This window comes from Necator americanus, chromosome II (genome assembly GCF_031761385.1).
Source record: "Necator americanus strain Aroian chromosome II, whole genome shotgun sequence".
In the NCBI taxonomy this organism is placed as follows: Eukaryota; Metazoa; Nematoda; class Chromadorea; order Rhabditida; family Ancylostomatidae; genus Necator; species Necator americanus.
The window spans coordinates 30421849-30440293 of record NC_087372.1 but is presented as its reverse complement, the minus strand read 5'-3'; the positions used below and the strand labels follow the sequence as shown (position 1 = coordinate 30440293).

The 18445-nt window shown below is 40.4% G+C and overlaps 3 protein-coding genes across 5 annotated transcripts; 2 read left to right on the top strand and 1 right to left on the bottom strand.

Moving 5' to 3' along the window:
- Positions 1 to 71: 71 nt before the first annotated feature.
- RB195_019954 (uncharacterized protein) lies at positions 72 to 3444 on the top strand (the record flags this gene model as incomplete). The annotated part of the gene is made up of 9 exons (XM_064188042.1): positions 72 to 131; positions 187 to 315; positions 371 to 508; positions 1993 to 2172; positions 2295 to 2411; positions 2465 to 2558; positions 2684 to 2843; positions 3111 to 3287; positions 3342 to 3444. 9 exons carry the CDS (start codon positions 72 to 74, stop codon positions 3442 to 3444), a joined length of 1158 nt encoding a protein of 385 aa, XP_064043923.1.
- A 214-nt stretch (positions 3445 to 3658) lies between these two features.
- Positions 3659 to 6548, bottom strand: RB195_019953 (uncharacterized protein; the record flags this gene model as incomplete). Of its 2 annotated transcripts, XM_064188041.1 has the most annotated exons (8): positions 3659 to 3835; positions 3891 to 4026; positions 4964 to 5022; positions 5116 to 5287; positions 5833 to 5999; positions 6056 to 6178; positions 6258 to 6417; positions 6535 to 6548. In XM_064188041.1, the coding sequence occupies 8 exons, from the start codon at positions 6546 to 6548 to the stop codon at positions 3659 to 3661; spliced, it is 1008 nt and encodes a 335-aa protein (XP_064043921.1). The 2 variants fall into 2 exon arrangements, with proteins under 2 accessions (XP_064043921.1, XP_064043922.1); XM_064188040.1 differs by lacking the exon at positions 6535 to 6548 and having other exon boundaries at positions 6258 to 6416.
- Positions 6549 to 7831: 1283 nt separating this feature from the next.
- RB195_019952 (uncharacterized protein) lies at positions 7832 to 14893 on the top strand (the record flags this gene model as incomplete). 2 transcript variants are annotated; one of them, XM_064188038.1, is made up of 14 exons in its annotated part: positions 7832 to 7913; positions 10180 to 10272; positions 10335 to 10441; positions 11280 to 11420; positions 11503 to 11595; positions 11683 to 11760; positions 12119 to 12235; positions 12290 to 12433; positions 12943 to 13050; positions 13288 to 13362; positions 13431 to 13547; positions 13655 to 13818; positions 14531 to 14670; positions 14772 to 14893. In XM_064188038.1, 14 exons carry the CDS (start codon positions 7832 to 7834, stop codon positions 14891 to 14893), a joined length of 1581 nt encoding a protein of 526 aa, XP_064043919.1. The 2 variants fall into 2 exon arrangements, with proteins under 2 accessions (XP_064043919.1, XP_064043920.1); XM_064188039.1 differs by lacking the exon at positions 7832 to 7913 and adding an exon at positions 8904 to 9024.
- Positions 14894 to 18445: the final 3552 nt, after the last annotated feature.

The following is an 18445-nucleotide window of genomic DNA, read 5'->3' as shown; positions in this document are numbered from 1 at the left end:
TTATATCACAGTCACATAGACATTCTCCTTTATTTTTCATTGCGACACAGCGAGGTGTGGCCACCTATCGAATGGCGGACGTTGATGTTGAAGAAAAGGAGCCGTTTGAGATGACTCAAGACCAAGATGCAGTAATGCAGTTCGCGATGCATTCACCATATGAAAAGAAGAGAAGAATACTTGCAGATATCAATCTCGTCAGTTTCTTCATCGGAAGAGGACAATCAAGAACTTGAGGAAAAAGAACTTCCTTTCGAAATTATCAACGGAATACCGATGTATCAGAAGAACCATGTTTTAGATAGACGTTGCCAGGTACGTCAATTCCTGAGTTTTCCAAATGATTATAAGCAAACAAAATAAATTACAGATTTATGAACGTATAGGCTGGGACGATCGAGTTGGTGCTACTTATTTAGCTACAGCACCTGATGGAAAGGAGTTGGTGCTACGGGTTGGAAACGAGCATATACTTATCCCTCAGCTAGAAGCATCGTTTCTCTGCAAGGTTAATTCCTTCAGGCACAAGATTCATTAACATGTTTAGCCTTAAGAAGAGATGCACGAAATGAGCTTTTTGCAAAGCGACAAAGTTTATGCAGCACCACCTTCGGAAGACAGCTCCAGTCCTGGGTGCAAGTAGCAAGGTAGAAAAGACTAATTTATCCAAAACGGTGCAAAACTCAGCCATATTAGAAAAGAATCAGAAGGATCGGTTATTACATGTGTTCAAAAACGAGAATTCTGCAAAGCTTCTCGTTTGTATAACTTTTGACATTAAACCCACGTCCAACAGCAAAATTAACACCCCTTCGATCTTTTTTGGCTCACTGTCGGTAAACTTCACGACCACTTGTAATCAAAATCCTTGTAAAAATGGATAATAGTCTTGTTACAGGTTACAGATTAACACCGGTGATATCGATTAGATTTCATTTTCGGTAGGTATTACTTGCAGGTAGGGTAGGCGTAGCGCAGTAGTAAAAAGGTTCATGAGCATCGGCATTGTATATTCTTCGGAGGGGTGCTAGGTCAACCAAGTGTTCTTTCCCGTAAAATTGATAGGTCGCTACTAGAAGTTGTTTGATAGGGGAACAATGACTTGCCCCACAAGTCATTGTGTAAACAGCTCTCGCCCTCACGAACCTCAAACGACTGAATTAAAGTTGAATGAGTTGTTGCATACTGATTGCACTTCATATTTCGTTGTTTCATTGATTACAGATTTTCATAACCACCAGCGACGAGGAGTGTAGCCACATCCACAATTTCACAGCATCCGTATCACCTATATATACCAAGCACACCAACAAACAAAAATATACCAAAATCGAACTGCTAGCAGTGATAATTCCTTCTACAAAGTTCCAGCAATGTTTAAAACGAATGAATAAGTTTGCGAAAAAAAACGCGCCGTTCCTTTAGGTGCTGAAAAGGAAATAATAGATGGGAAGGTACTACGCGCAATGAAATGAATACGTACTTAATTACAGCAAACGCCTTTAGTGCAGACATTTGGAAACGATCACAGACGAAACATATATGCTCAAAACAGACTTCACGCTCTAAAGATTCCATTTTCTTAAACGTTCCACCAATTCTCAAAAGTAGGAATGTCTGGTTTGTTATTGTTCAGAGAAGATTTTTACAAAGGCTAAAATAGCTGCAGGAAAACATATAGAACCCAAATAGAAAGGAATCATAGCGGGATAGTCAACGTCTCTCCTGAAGCAGACTTCAATCAGTTAGATGGATTGCTAAGCTTTCATGACGCCTATCAGCAAAGCGGAGTTTACTACATGCATTGGCAGTGAAGATTCTGACCAAATACTTCTAAAAATCACAAAATGATGCCCCTACAGTGTTGATCTGATATAAATAGTTAGACTAATTGCAACCAAAAGTGCAGGAACTACAGAGATCTTTCGTAGATTAGGCTGCATATAAACTTATAAATATTTGTAAGACATGCTATACATAATGATCTTTGAGGTTGAACAACAAAACTTGTGGCGCATGTTCTCGCAGGTTCACTCTATTTGGAAAGAAGAAAACTTCTACTTCCTTGCTTTGTATTTTCGCACCGGACCATTGCTTAGCCAATGTTTCGCACATTGCGGAAGTAAGTTTAGCCACGGGACTGCTGGACGACTGGCTCTTGATATTTTGAAGGTAATGGCATTGCTTCTCTCGCAAGTATTAATACAACCAATTTTTTAATGTATTTTTGGGCTGGATTTTGCAACATCAGCATATAAATCTGACAAAATCGTTCCTTAAAAATTCTTTCCCAGATTATACGTGCAGTACATAACCTTGGTTATTTGATTCGAGCAATTAATCCAGAGATGTTTCACTTTGATGCTTGCTCACGTCATCTATTTTTGGCCGATCTGTCAACAATTCGAAAGGTAAGAATACGCTTAATAGCAAAGATAAGCGCCAATAAAAATGATACTTCAAGGATACTTCCAAAGGAGGAACACAAAAGCACGAGTTAATCATGCCTCACTGGTGTGGCGGTTTACTATTTGCTCCAATGACGTACCATGACGAAGGTGTAGTGGCGTAGTTAGGATTTCAATTCTAACCCTTTGATCGAAACAGTTTATTCATGTTTCTTACAATGCTGTACGTTGATCGCTGAGTGGATTAACCAGTAACACAGTAACCAATAATTTAGACCCAATTTCATGTCGAGATGAGCTCGAAGCGTGGTTTTATCTATTCTTGTATCTTACCAAAGGCTCCCTACCTTGGGAAAAAGATCGCTATGACGACGTGAAATGGACTAAGATCCAAACGATCAACAATGGAGAACTTTTTCAAGGACTTCCATCACAGTAAGACTATCTAATTCAACTTTAACTCAATGAAAAGTAAGAAAAGTGACTATTCATTGAAAGTTTAGGATTTAAGCAGTGACCGCGCAGAAAAGCATAGAACAAATCATTAGCGTAACCATTCGCATTCAAACCTGTTCACAAGTGACAAACTGACTACTCTTTACATAAATGTCAGAAAACGTACACGAATAAAGTGTTAATTTGCTGACTTCGAAGAAGTGCGTGATTTATGGACCTGAGCATAGCTTGTGAATGCATGTTTAGATACCACGAACTTCTTGATGTTATCACTCATAAGTCATCAGCAGACCCTGTGTCGGACTACGAATACAAAAAACTCGAACTGATCACAACCGAAATCTACCGCGACATTGGTGGAGTCCAAAGCGATGACGACAATATGGACTTTGAACGTGATCCGACCGAGGACGAAATACCGAGGTAGCATCCTTAGAGTGTAATCAATACGTTCCATCGTTCCTGTTAGTTATTCAGATTTATCGTCGAAAAAAAACCTGTCAATGCCGAAAATTATGAAGATGCGACACAGTCTAGTTGCTCCGAAGAAGAGAATACAGCAGGCGAATGCGAAAACTAGCCAGAAATTTAAATGACGATTTGAAACTCATGCATTTATTCACAATGTGAATCTTCCGTTGTGTTTTTCTTCGTGTCTTTCGTTAATGAACTTGGATTTTGAGATAATAGTGACCAATTACTCAAAAATGATAGCGTTGTCAGCAACACAGCATGTAAAAAAATGGTTACCGTAGCACCAGCCATATCCCTTAGATGAATTCCAAAGAGATATGCTAAACAAAATCCTTATTTACCTTGAATATCTTGTCAACATCTTGCTGAACCGAGCCGTGGATTGAAGTGCCAAGTCTACCTCTATCATCTCTCAGTTTCCTTAGTTCATCGTCGACCACGCAACGAACATCCCTCCAGAAATCGGAGTGGCGATCGCCGTCCAGTGTGCGGTACACCTAGATTTAGCCAGTGTTAAAATATTAGAAGGCAATAAAAAAACATTTTGTCCACCTTAATGTCTTCTACTAGGTCTTCGTAGTCATCTTGAGTAAGTCCCTTCAAATACTTGAGAGGGTCCTCTAGCTCAAAGTCGTCGGTCTCTTGGTCATCTTTTCCGTCGACATGTTCGTCTCCGAATTGGATGTATCTGAAAAACATAGACAAACTCGAATCTTCCAATGATATATTTGTTCACACAGTTATTCGTTTTTCGAAACAGCTTTAGAGTCACGCATCCAAAGTCCAACGATCCCCCAACTTCTAACCTGATAAGTACAAATTGTGAGAGTTGTTCAGCAATGCTGCAAACTAAACTTTGTAATATAGTGCGTGACAAAAAAGACTCTCCACGCGACCAGAAAACCTAGCTCGAGTCACCTTATTACAACTGCGAGACAAGGGTTGAGATACCGCTGTCACCATATGTAAACTAGATTTGAAAGAGAATTTGCAGTTGCATATCCAATGCGAGTCACAAAGAACAGTGAGTCTGAAAACCATATGCTAGGAAAGTCGGGTTAGCAAAAGAGCGGACTGCAAAGTTAACCGCACCACTGCTGAATTATATCCCTGACGCATGTCGTCCCTTCTGCATTTCGGAGGTGTAATGATGCATCTCAAGGGTGCATTCAAACATCTTCCATATATCAAAGCGTCTATTAAAGGCATTTCAGGTGGAGTATTCGTATACGGGATCGTAGATTATGGGGAGACGGGTGATTCCGTCCATTTCTTCCTAATTGCCGTAAAAAACGGCCCGAACGATATGGCTTCGAGCGTAATTCCCTTTCTTCATAATCTACTATCCCGTATAAGAATACTCCACCTGAAATCCGTACCACCACAGATTCGTGGGGTGATGCCTTTAAGCGCTTACCAGCGTGACAACACTTGCGAAATCTCGGTTAAGGATTTAACTATACTTTCGAGAAGAAGAGGTGTATTCACAATCATCTGGACCAAGCCTCCCCAATTCAAGTCAGATTCGTCAGGTGATGCTTTTAAGCTCGTAACCAAAACGGTGTAGGACGAAGAAAAAAAGAAAAGTCACAAAGTCCGAGGAGAATGTTTGAACATAAACAAACCTCGATAACAAATCTATCGGTTTGGCACGATTCTGTTCAATGCGAATCTTAGAGCGCACCTATAATTGAGCAATATCACTAGGGTGACCAAACAGTTTGAGTTTAATGTCGGCGAATTCACGGAGTCAGTGTATGTATCGTCAAGAATTTACCTTAGCCTGTTTCAACTGAAATTCTGCCTCCTTGCCCGTCCATTCAGCATGCGCTTTTCGGTCCGCATCTCGCTGCATCATTTCAAAATCTTCACGAGCTGCAAGACGTGCATCACGAGTACGTTTTAATTCCTCCATCTCGCGTAGATTCTTCTCAACGCGAGCACGTGTTCTGGAAATTTGGGATAACTTCGTAATTCATGCAGAGGACCATCAAAGATTACAAAGGCATATGTTCCACAAATAATGCAGCACAATTTGTTTTTTGCTGAACTCAAATACGGAAGCAGCGAGAAGCGAATGATATATTGATAATGCGGAACCACGGAGCAAGATCATTAAGATATCTGGTTACTAGTTATGCGGTTTTTACAGATAGTTTTTCTCATCACTGAAGAGTTTTCCTGGTAGTCAATCCTTCTCCACTTTACAGATCATCTTCGAATGAAGAACTCCAAAATAGGAGAGGTCACCGAAAACCTGCTAACGAAACTTGAAAAAAGTTCAGACAATTTAGATTAAAAGTCGGAAAATAATGGTAGAAATAGCGCCCCAAAGGAAAGTCAAACAGACTCCTAACTACTTTGCAGAAACACCGCGAAAATCTTCTTCAGCCCTCTAGGTGATCCATAAAGCTGTTGTTGATAAACATCATAATCGAAGTCGGAGAGTAATTACAACAGAGAGTAGCGGAAAAATATATGTAATTGGACCTACTCCTTCTCTATTTTCTTCCGAGAATAGCTTGACTTCCCTTCTTGCTCCAATTTTTTCCCCCAAACAAAGGTTTCAGTCAGGTTCACGTCGTTGAATGGATTATTCAGATTAGTATAGGCAAGTTGAGGAGGTAGATAGGAGCTGTCTTCCTTTTTCTTCTTTTCTTGCTTAAACCAAGTGTATAAAGATGCCTTTATTTAATCTTGAGTCATCGAAGGACTACCTTCTTGAGTTTTTTGGCCAAGCGTCGAGCCCTTTTTTCCTCCGGTGTTTCCTTTTCTTTCAAACGTTCCTTCTCCAGTTTCCGTAGACGTTTCTTCTCTTCTCTTTGCTTGTTGAGAGCAGACTAAATACGAAATATTGTTATGGATGGCATTCACTGCTACGAGGAAGAAAAAATGCAAAAGAGTAGTCTCCATATTTACCTGGAACCGGTCGTCATGATCTGAGGCGCTGCTCGAACTCTCCTCAGAAGATGAACTGCGATGTCTTTTCTTACTTCTCTTCGGATCTTTCTTTCGATCGTGATCTCTACTCCTTGAACGTTCCCTGCTCTTCTTTGATTTCTTCTCGTGGTGAGCCATTCTACAAACAAAATCCGACATATCACGTCCTTCTCTACAAATCCTAGACCAGAAGATGATAGCAAAGAAGAGAAATGAAAAATAAACTTCTGTAGTAACAGTCCAAATCAGTGCATACATGTACATGTACATGTACGTATGTTGGTCCAAAACCGGCCATCCTGGCCTTTTCTCAGGGGGACTGCACCAAAATATACATCACACTAGATAGGAAGTAAGGGACGCTACGCGTGCAACGGTGGCGTGCTGCAATAGAAGGCATTCACCCCAGATTCGTGGTATGCTGTCTTTAAATAGTAGTGAATGAGGAATCTGATCATGGCTAGAATGTTTTGAACGAAAATGCAATTTTCTTATATTTAGAGCAGAAAGATCATGAAACAGTAGCAGCACCAGCGGTTGAAGGAACCCACCCTGGTAAAGTTTAATGAAACTGAGACATATGTGGACAATTCTCTGAATATATCAGTCTTTACTGGATCAAAGTGTAGTTGGGTGGAGCACCTTGCTCTTATTTCTAGAAGTTATCTTCCTTTTTTTCTTATATTAGCGTTAGCCCACGTGTCTTTGTCGGGTCAAACATGAACATGACATGAAGCACGGTGCATTTGCGTACGCGCTCGAAACGGCGCGGTGGAGGCAGCAGTTGGAACCGAGGTAGGAGCGTCGCTAACTGCAGTGAGGGTGGTGCTAGCAAGGGTTTCACCACGCTCCGTTTTGATATACTATAGGAGCGGTTAGAGTTGAGTGAGGACCCTTGCTAGCACCATTTCTTGATACAGTTCGCGATAATCCCAACTCGATTCCAACCGTTATTTTCGCTGCCGTTTCCGTGCTTCATGTCGTTTTGACTCTACCCTCCAAGACAAATGCTTAGGTTCTACGGTCTCGATTCACCTAATTATTAAATCCCGGGATTAAAAATACAGTTGAGTATCTCCGCCTAACTACGCATTAAACTGCAACTGTATCACGGTAGCGTTGCGGTAAAAAAAGGATGTCTTATTTACAGTCAATTCGAATTCTTTATCAAACCGAAGTAACAAGGTACTCAAGAAACACAAGACGAAAGAGCAAAAGCAGCGAAATTTATAGAAGGACCACAAGGATAGACCAATCTTATACAAGACATCACAAACACATAATCGACAGAACAAGTGGGAGATCATATACGCTTGTATCACCGATACTAGCACATTGCTAGCCTTTCGAAAACGCACCAATTCACGTCGTTCTTATTGCGAAAGGATGTACACGGATGCAGCATTTAACTTCACGGCACTTCTTGATCCCACTACAGATGTGCGAAGGCTTGCTGTTGTACAGCGACTATTCCTCCATTTTCCATTGTTGACCCCTGGTCTTCCTTTGAAGCGTGATTTGAAGAGATTTCAGGAGCTGGGTTCTGTCTAGTAATGATTAAGTGGTTCACAGTAAGTCACAGTAAGGACGCGGACCATTCCCTACAAATCCGGAATCAGAGACATCAGTTTGCTGGTACAACTTCTCACACCCATTTGAATGAGAAATAACACTGCGAAAAAGAAGAAATTGGTTCTCCGTATGTAGTGTTGAGACTTCTATTATCGGTACATACATTTTCACATGGTTTTATTTCCCCTGTCTTTTGTGTGTAAGAGTTGTGTCGTAGGCTAAATTGATGCTTTTGGTGATCTTGATTTTTCTAATTATTGAATCTGCAAAAGAATTTCTGCACCCTCCCTGACATTCTTCAAAGACCTGAATTCTTGCTCTAGGGTACAAAAGCCAAGACTGAAACACACTGAAAATTTCACCGAACGAAGCTTGTAGTAAAGTACGAATTGAAAGCTCATCATATATGCCTATTGATTTCCCGAATGTAAAGTTTTGAGAGGTTTTGTTTGGGAATGGCTTATTTAGGCTTAGAGAGTTAATCCTTCTTTCTTCCGTCAAGTATAGCTCTCCGAATTTGGCTGCGCATTGATTGCAATGCATGTAATACTCCCTTTTTTACATATGCACTCCTGCGCACTGAGTTTACTGCGCGTTTGCTTGCAGTTTTTTATGCAGAGGTATCAGATACGTACTTTATTGAATTTCTCACAGATCTAATGAAACAAATTTTCTGAACTTGTTTCCTTCATGGCGTAATGATAACTGTGGTGCAATGTCTGCTATAGTTGGATCAGAACTAGATGAATCATAGTGTAGTTGCGTAGGCGGGTGCGCTTGAAGCAGTGCGGCGCGGTGCAGCGACTAGAATCGAGGTGGGCCCGTCACGAACTACAGCGAGAAACGGTTTGAGCAAGGATCCTCCTAGTTTCTAATCGCTACGCTCCACCGCACCGCTTCGAGCGCAGCCATTTACGCAACTGCTCGTGCTTCACATGGATTTGATCATACTATAGGTTCACGCAATTATCTAGAAAAAAACATGGAGCTTGCAGAAACTCTAGGCTATAGTCGGGTCAATACGACATGAGTGTAGTTGCGGTGCATTTGCGTATGCGCTCGAAACGGCGCGATGGAGGCACCAGCTGGAACCGAGTTGGGACCGTCGCAAGCTGTAGCTCTGTGTGGTTTCACCAGCCGCCACGCTCCACTGAGGTGCCTCGAGAGAAGCCACGTACGCAATTGCATTCGTTCTTCATATCGTTTTACCCTACCCTATACTTCGATAACAAGTTTCATAACTGAAATGTTAAAGAACATTGAAAAACAACTGAAGGGTGTTCCACAATCTAAAACATTCTCTTACGGGAAATTATGCACACAGAAGAAAATGTTGGCGATAAGTTACAGCGAAATAGAAGTGAATATGGTTCTTAAATTGTGAGTGTGAAAGGCCCATTCAATAACCTATTCCGTTCCATCATACAGAGAACCATTTTGTACTGACCGTCATGAAAATCTTTGTGATTCTGGTAAATTGTAGAAAAAATAATGGTCTACGTATTTTTTTTTTGTTTATGACACACATTTTTATCTTATTCGTCATCTCTTTTCTCCGCTATAGTGATTCACTCGCTGATTGATACGGCGCTTTTTCACTCGGTCCGATTCTATCGGAGTATTATAGCGTCATTTTCTAAGGTTATTTGTTACGGACTGGTTCCTCTATCCTCCATTTCCCCTCAGTCCCATTTTTCACAGTCGCGCATTGAAACCAACACACACGAGAACCCACCTCGAAAAAAAGGGAGGGTGGATTTCATTACTTGTGCGCTCTAAAGAGTTGCACAGCCAATGATTTCACTTATTTTACGTGGTTCAATTCCTATGAGTATAATGAGTTGACTCCTTGGATAAACAAGTATTTCGGGTGCTGCTGATGGCTCTAATTTCCTTCCTGGTTTAAGACTGTGTTCCACTACTGGTACTTTAAACTGTCTCAAACCCTATCTATTACTACAGAGTAATATGTACCGAATTTTTCACCGAACACTATTTTGAAGACTGTGGTTTGAGGACTTATTTCCTGCATAGGTGCTAACAGTGATGTTAGTGTTAGAAGACTTTGAACGTATGGGAAAGAACTTTTTGTGTTTTCTTTCATTCTGCACCCTAGTAAATCTGTTGCTTCTATAATATTTCATGAAGGTGCAAGTTTTATCCTGTTCAGAATAAGTGAAGGGAAGGGCTCATTTCACATTGGGTAGAAACTATCTTTTCGCTCCAACTCTTGTCTCCAAGTTTTTTTTTTTGTTTAGTAAATAAGTATGAAGAAAAACGAACAGCACTTTATGCGTCATTTAAGAGCGAAAAAAAGTTGTCCTTTCAGGTATGTTGAGCCGTGGGACGGCGCTCGCTTGCCGTTTCTCATCCGGTTTTTCTTCCCCGCTTCTTCCCAAAGGAGCACTAGCATACATAAATGGTTTGCAAATATATCTTTCATTGAAATCATCTAGCGCCGTGTAAATGTTGGTCATTTCATAGGTCAGTGGATCGAATCTCAGAAAAAAAGCACCTTCGACGTGACAAATCCATACAATGGAGAGCTGCTATGTAAAACAACAAATTGCGATATCCATGAGGCTGAGAAGGTATGTCGTTCTATGCGTGAAATATGTCAAAATTCAGTGAAGACTCAGATGGAGAAGCATGCAGGTGTACAAACAAACATATTACTCTCTTTCTCTTCCTTCTTTCCCTTTTTCGTGCATTTGAGCAGATGAATGAGTACCATAAGCTCTTTTTTTTTGAAGAGTTGTATGGAGTTTTGAAGACTACTTGTGTTACATTTTGTGAAGAAATCCTCTCTTATCTCATTTTTAAAGCATCTAAAGTATAGTGCGGAACAGTTGCTCAAGGCAATTGTGGTCGTTCTACGATTGTGGGCTGAGGTAAAGAAGACATATCCTGTATTCGTGCAATGTGCCTCACATGTCGGATTGTTCATGTTTTCATTTGACTGGTCTTCGCATTATGATCGTTCTGCACCAAGGTCGCCATAGTCAACGCACAAGTAGTATCTTCAAGATTTTCGTCAATATTTCGTTTATCTCATTTTTTTTTTAAATTTTTGAGTGTAAGGTTAATCAAAGATTTCTCTCTATCAATAAAATCAAAACCGAGTGAAGACCATGTCTGGAGTTGGGAGTGCAGCTCAACTCTTTTGTGTTTAACATTATAGGATTGGATCTAGGATTATCAACGAAATGGCGTGAATAATTTTCTAAAAAGTGAGCATTCATGGCGCGTCGGTGAGAAATATGTTTAGAGCTTACAGAGCCTAACTGAAAAGAACAAGATAAGAGTTGAATTTCGACATCTACTCGTCTTGTTTTCTGCATTTGCGTTCTGGAAGGCGACTATTCTGAATCCTATTCATTCTTGACATCTGTTTTGAAAAGAATGCCTTAATCCCGATAAGTCTTGTAGGCTGTGCATGCTGCCAGGAAATCGTTCCAAAAATGGTCATTAGAAACAACTCCTAAACAACGTGGTGCAATCCTAAGAAAGTGGTTCGACATATTTGTTGCGAAAGAAGCAGAACTGGCACGGGTTTTGACTCTTGAGCAGGTGAAAACCATATCAATTAGGAAAGGATCAGCTATAACAACGCATATCGACGCCATTCTTTTTCTTACTCGAGAATTTATAGGGTAAACCATTAGCTGAGGCTCGCGGTGAAATACAATATTCGGCCGCTTTTTTCGACTGGTATGCTGGAGAAGCGAGACGAATTTATGGGCAGGTTTGTCTCTCGTCAATGTCCGTTCACTGCGTTTGAGTCTGTCTTCTTTCTCTTTTTTTCAGTTAGAGTTTACTTTAACTTATTAAGGTTGTTACCCCTGCTGTTCTCAACAGAGAGCACCTTCACATTCGAGAACCTATTGGAGTTGCTGTATTCATAACACCAGTTAGTTTTCTTCCCGAATTTCATTCTTCTGTATCACTTCTCAATTTGCGATAAATTTGTGGTCTCTTCAAGTCCCTACATCATTCTTTTTTTACCAGCAGTGGTGCTATTGGATTTTCTTTATTGTTAGTATTAGTCGAAATTCCGAGCTCTTGTTAGGTGCAGTGAAATAAATAACATCTCTATTGGTACTGGTACCAGAAATCTTCAAAAATTCCATTTTAATTAAGAGGCATGGGAATATTATCTACCAGTTCTTTGCAACATTTTCTTTTTCCATTCTTTCCCCACAACTGCGATGCTTTCTACAGGAGATTTATGTATTTCACTACCTGGCACTTTCAAGATGCTTTTTTAGTGGAACTTCCCTACAGCAATGATTGCCCGGAAGGCCGGAGCAGCATTAGCCGCTGGCTGCACTGTTGTGGTGAAGCCTGCTCAGGATACTCCGCTCAGTGCGCTAGCTATGGCCCAGGTTAGGTCACCAGATTTTTACGCAGTTCAAACGTCCTTTAGCTATGGTGTTTAGACGGCAGAGGAGGCAGGTATGCCCCCAGGCGTCTTCAACGTTATTACTGCTGATCAGAACCGAACTGCTGCTATATCGAAGTATGTCTGTGCAAGCACTGATGTGGATGTGATAAGTTTCACTGGAAGCACAGCTGTCGGAAAGGTGAAGAGAAATCTTTATGTCAGAAATCCGTTTAACGGCAGCGCATCACGACTTTTGCGCGGTTCGGAAACAACGACAAAAACCTGGAGTTCGGGTTGTATACTGCAGAATCTAACTTAGTTCCGCTCATCTTTAACTAATCGTCGTAAAAAACGGCGTAGGAACGAGAGGAACGGTAGAACATGCCAGTTTTCTCAGTTTCCCTCAGCTGCCTGTACAAAGATTTTACTTGAATAGGCTGTAGAGGAGACCTGATCGATTTTGGACCGCTCCCACGTGGGTGTGACGAATTGCAAGTGATTCCGTAGGAAAGAACGGAATCTTTTACGCCATTTTTTTAGATGATTAGTGGAAGGTGAGCGGACACATGCCCTATTCCGCAATCCACAACAAGAATTTCAGACTTTCGCTGTGCTTTACGCTTCACTTCAAAATCGTGATACGCTGCCTTTAACTCCCTTGACATCTTAGTTACACCACCTTTCCAGTTCTAGAAATAATTTATTCAGCTTTTGTTGGCGCAGTCGGCTTCCACTGTTAAACGTGTTTGTCTTGAACTTGGCGGCAGCGCTCCGGTGCTAGTGTTTGAATCAGCGGACTTGGATGTAACTGTTAAGGTTTGCTACAAATTTTTCATACCGCTCATATTCCTTCCATATCCTCCAGGCAACAGTGTATGTTATTTGAGAGATGATTGATGTGCTAACGTGAAGTGGAGTAAAGGAGATAGACAGAGATAGATACAACTTATTGACAATAGAAGTAATAGAAGTGTTTTTTGTTGTGTTTGGTCCAGAATTCCCGACAGAGACTGCTGTCGTTTCTTCACGGTTTGCTACTTTCTTCCTTTGAAGGGAGCAATGGCGGCAAAATTCCGAGGGTCTGGTCAAACATGTGTTGCTGCGAATCGTTTCTTCGTGCACCAGAAAGTACGCTGTGCTTCTAATCGTTTTATCAGTCTTGGGTACAAAATGTTATATTGATCGGTTCTTTGAAGATATATGACGATTTTATAACGAAAATGACGGTTGCAATGAAAGGTTTGGTTGTTGGCGATGGAATGAATCCAAAAACGACGATAGGACCTCTTATCAATGACGCAGCTGTGAAGAAGGTGAAAATTAATATATGCGTACTTCAGGTTCACAAAATTAAATTAAAAAAACAGGCCCGAAATTAAATGCCAAGCTTGGACGTTAACGATAATTAATTGAATTTTAGATAACCGACCTTCTGAACGATGCGGAATCCAAAGGAGCTCGTGTTGTGTTGGGAGGGAAACGTGGTAAAGGGACTTGCTTTCAACCTACACTTCTGATCAACGTCACTGACGAAATGGAAATTGCACACACAGAAATTTTTGGTCCTGTAGTGGCTGTGAGAAAGTTGGTTTTTTTTCGCCATTGGTAAGGTTTCACTGAGTCTAGCGAACGGGAAAATGAACAAAAAATTAATTAACCCGTTTTTTTTGTGACAAATTACCTTTTCTGATGCAGATAAGACAGAGCATTATTATCGTATCCTCAGTGATCATCTGCGAGAACTTTAGTTGGCAAGTTTGTATTGCGTCTAATTCAGGAATCAGTTAATCAATCAGGAATTCATATGCAAAAATCAACAAAATTAATATGATTTCCAGGCGCATCGACGAGAATAATAAGGGTATGATAATAGATAGTAGTGGCTGGCATCTTGAAGTGTTTGCCGCTCACATTTGTTTCTCATTGCCTCTTTCATCCAAAGCTATCCATTTTGCAGATGGCAACGTTCTGCTTTCTCTGAAAACTAAACAACGTAATAATTGTACACTCAATTGAAGCTAAACATCGATATTCAAAGCATAGATGAGATATTCGGAGCCGGTGCTTCGACTCCTTCGCTTTTGGAAGGTTGGCGAAATTGCCCCTTTCACTTTTGGACGGCTGGTGAAATTACCCCTTCCACTTTTGGGGGATTGGCGAAGAGATCCTCCTCACTTGAGCTGCACCCCATGAGTTAGACCCCCTTCACTTACGGGTCCGGCTCCTCCCTATCGCACTTATGATTCATAGAAAACTCGTACGGAATAAACGCTACAACACAGCCATTTCCTTGAAGGTTCTCCGACGAAGCTTCTGTCCTGGCTGCCGCGAACACCACCCGAAGCGGTCTCGCCGGGTACGTCTTCAGTAGAGATTCAGATCAAATTTACCGGGTGACGCGTCGATTGCAGGTTGGAATGATTGGAGTCAATGAAGGTAAGACTATAGTAGGCTCAGAAATTCCGAAAAGTCAAACATTTGAGACCAACTTTCTATGAGTTTTTCTATTTACTTCTTATTATCCTTAATTTGTTCAGGGCTCATGTCTTGCGCTGAAGCAGCATTTGGAGGTGTAAAAGAAAGTGGCCTAGGCAGAGAAGGAGCAGCACAGGGAATTGACGAGTTCACTCAATGGAAGTATATCTGCACTCAGCACTAATTCATGCAATAGCTACCATCCTCTTGTTGCTGCATATCTTATTTTTACTACATCGTAGTGTTTTCGCATTTGATATGTTTTCATATTTATTTATGGATGTATTATTGACGTATCTGTTTGTCAAAGTTCAAAACCAGGTGCTAACCGATAGTTTCTGGAGTGCAGCCATTTGGACTGACAAAGATGCCATCTATGTTACAACACTGTTCCATTAATTGTCTAGTCCTAATTGAGTACGAGTGTGAAATGTTATATATTTAAATGAATTTAAAATAGAGAAATAATCTATCGACAGTAGAGTAGAGTACGTTTTAAGTTATAATCCAAACAAACGGCAAATGTTGCAGGAATCTGTACAAATATTTCTCATTCCGCACAGCCTTAATTACTTACGCCTTTCAGAGCAAAACTGACGCAAAGCACACATAGAAAAGTGTCCCTCAAGAAACAGGAAAACATTGTAACGGGCAGGTTTTGAAAAGAAACCTGAGCACCGACAATAGTGTTGCGCCCAAATCAAAGAGAACTGAAAGAATGGGGTGTTGGCTACTAATACTCAGATGATCACAACTTGCATACAGGATGCACAAATCACCTTCAAATGAGATAACAGGGAAAGGAAAAACCTTTCCAGTTATCTTTGAAAATCGAGGAAAGGAAGTGAAGATATAAGTACAACGTGAAGGGAATAGGAACTAGGTGAGACGTAAGAGACAATGAGAGGACGTCAACATCAATTAAACAATTCGAAATTAGAGAGTTCGTAGAACCAGGTGAGTAATTGGAATGATTTCCTGCTAGGACATTGTCAGACATCCGTATAATTAACGTTTCCCTATCTGACCACTGGTTCCTTTGACAAACCACCTTGTACTATTCCTATCTATGTAGCTGCGTTGCTGTGATGTTGGGACAACTCCTCGTGATAGAATCATTCCTCTAATAGAATCACTCTTCTAATACTATTACTAGGACGCGACCCTCATGTGAACCCGTAGATCAAAACCCGCAAAGGTCTTGGTATGGAGACAGCTCATTGGTTTCTTTCCTTCCATCCATTTTTGGACTCTTAGCGTTTTTCCAAAAATCCGCGAACCACAATTTCAGGCTCGTACATACGATTTGATCGGGGCAGCTGTGCAGAAAAGAGCATTTTCATGGTACTGTTTGCCATCGATGACGAGCTCAGAAACTAGTCGCTGCGTACGAACGTTAAATCCTATTTAAACGATCTTTAATACGAACACAAAGTACTCACTCTGATAACCTGTGTTAGAGAATAATCTCAACCCTTGCCTTACATTTATAATCGGTTTAGAGAACAATTTTCTGCACTATAGTGAGCCTTGCATTGATCTTTTAATTTTGTATAATATCGCTCCTTCCGCATAAAAACAGGATCCCAAATGAAGCACAGTGGAATACAGATTACTTTTTGACGGCGTTAGCTTCTTCATCTAGTAGATGTGTTGGAACTGTCGAAGTTGCTCATATTATTTGTGTAATGTAAAGAGTGCATCAAATGTAGAATGGAAAAGCAAAAGAAAAGAGAAAACGACGAGTGGAATGAACCTATTGATTATTTCCATGATTTTTAGGCTATGAGCCCAGATTTAAGCAGTTTTAAACATTAATATGCTGTTAATTGGAGATTTGTAATTCAAAATTATTTCTCGCACCTGTACAAGTTCTTTGCTGGAAATTAGTTATGTGACAGTTCGCAACTGCTATTTAGATCGCAATTTTGTTCGCACTACTACTACTTATTTATTTTTCATTTTTCAACCAGTGAATCAAAGTGAGTTAAATGCATGAGGCATTTTACATTTCATCTTATTACTTTAGTGAAAAAACGAAATAAAAATTCCACGCACAAACTGTGGGATACAGTTTACATGGATAGGAGATTACCGTGCGGAAACAAAATCTTTCCCTCCTATTTGCTAAATGAAGCATGCTGCGCAAGTGTTGCTTTTTCTCCCGTGTCTTTGGTAAATCTCACTAAAATAGAATCTGCTACTAGATGTGAACTTATTTCTTCTATATGAGCTAAACATAGAACTGCATGTTTGACCGTTAATGGAAAAACGAGCGTGAAAATATCGGGACGCTTGCTATAACAAAAATGTGGTGACGTCATTTAAGGGCATCACACTCATCATCTTGATCACCTTGACTCCCGTTGATCTTCGAACTGGTCGAGCGGGAGCCAGTAATTCTTCCATTTATCCCGATCGTGTGAAAGAGTAGCCCAGTGGTTCTTTTTGAGAATGTAACTTTCTGTTCAGATTGGCGTTGTGCACTTTCTCCGCTATTACTCTTTGTATGTTTCGTAATTTCATTTTCGCTACGTTTTATTTTGTAGTTTAGTTTCTGTTTTGATATTAAGTTCTTCAATATCTAGATCCCTTTCATTTCTTCTGTTCGAGTAATCATATTTCTACTTTTTTCACACAATGTCAATACCGATCGATTGTTCATATATGTTAAGAAGAAAGATGTTTTTTCTTTAAAAATGTTAGAGAGTACTTTTTGGGAGAACTGCGTCCGAAAAGATTAATCTGAGTTGTTACCAAAGCGGAAAAAGTGCAAACAAACAAACCAACTTTTAGAGCGGTTTTCGTAGCGTTGCAACTTTTGCGATCAGCAGCAGATTCATAAAGCTTGACCGAACGGAATTCATAACTCACGTCATAGGTGCGATAAGGAGGAGCCGGCCCCCTCCCAGGTGAAGGAGGTCCTGCCCATATTGGAGAGCCGAAAGTGAAGGGGGGGGGGACGACGATGGATGTTCGAATATACGTTAATTTCACTGTTTTCTGTGTCATGTGCACTTCTTCACTTGCTACGCAACTAATTACGACAACGAAAATAACTTTTTCTTATTTTAATTTTTCTCCCTAATTTCTTTTTTGTCTGTATCTGTTTTGCCATATTTCTCCAGCGCACTTCGATGCGCACCTTTCATTCTGAGTTTTTCTCTAGTCTCTACTTTTCGGATATTCTGCCTTCCTTCCTTACTGACGAATTCCGGGGAAGGCGCTTCATATTTTCTATAATTCCGTCTAAGGGCAGGAACGAAACGGAAATTTTTGTTGTTGTTTTTATTGTTTTTTTTTTACGATTTTTTCAGTAGTCGCATCTTTTGTTATTACAGTTTTGGAGGTTGAGCATGTGGTGGGACGAAGAATAACTGAAGAAGTATCCTACTTTGAAACGATACTATTCTGAAATTTATAGCGTGTGATAATAAAGGTGGTGAGTTCGCTGGAAGCTTGTTCATACTAGAACCGACAGCCGAATGTGAACGAAATAAATCAGAGTGGCTAGTCGTGTTAATTAAGAGTTGACAGAACAATAAATTGTTTTTATTGCTTTTTTTTAAACTGTTTTTCAGCCGTCATCAATTTTCTAGCGGTAGAGTTTGGTATGCGACTAAGAAGATTGGAACAAAACATCATTTATTAATATATATTTAAATATACATATATATTTATGCATCTGCTTACTGGGTCCCTCTGAATCTTCTCCACAAGTAGCCGGGAAAGCGCA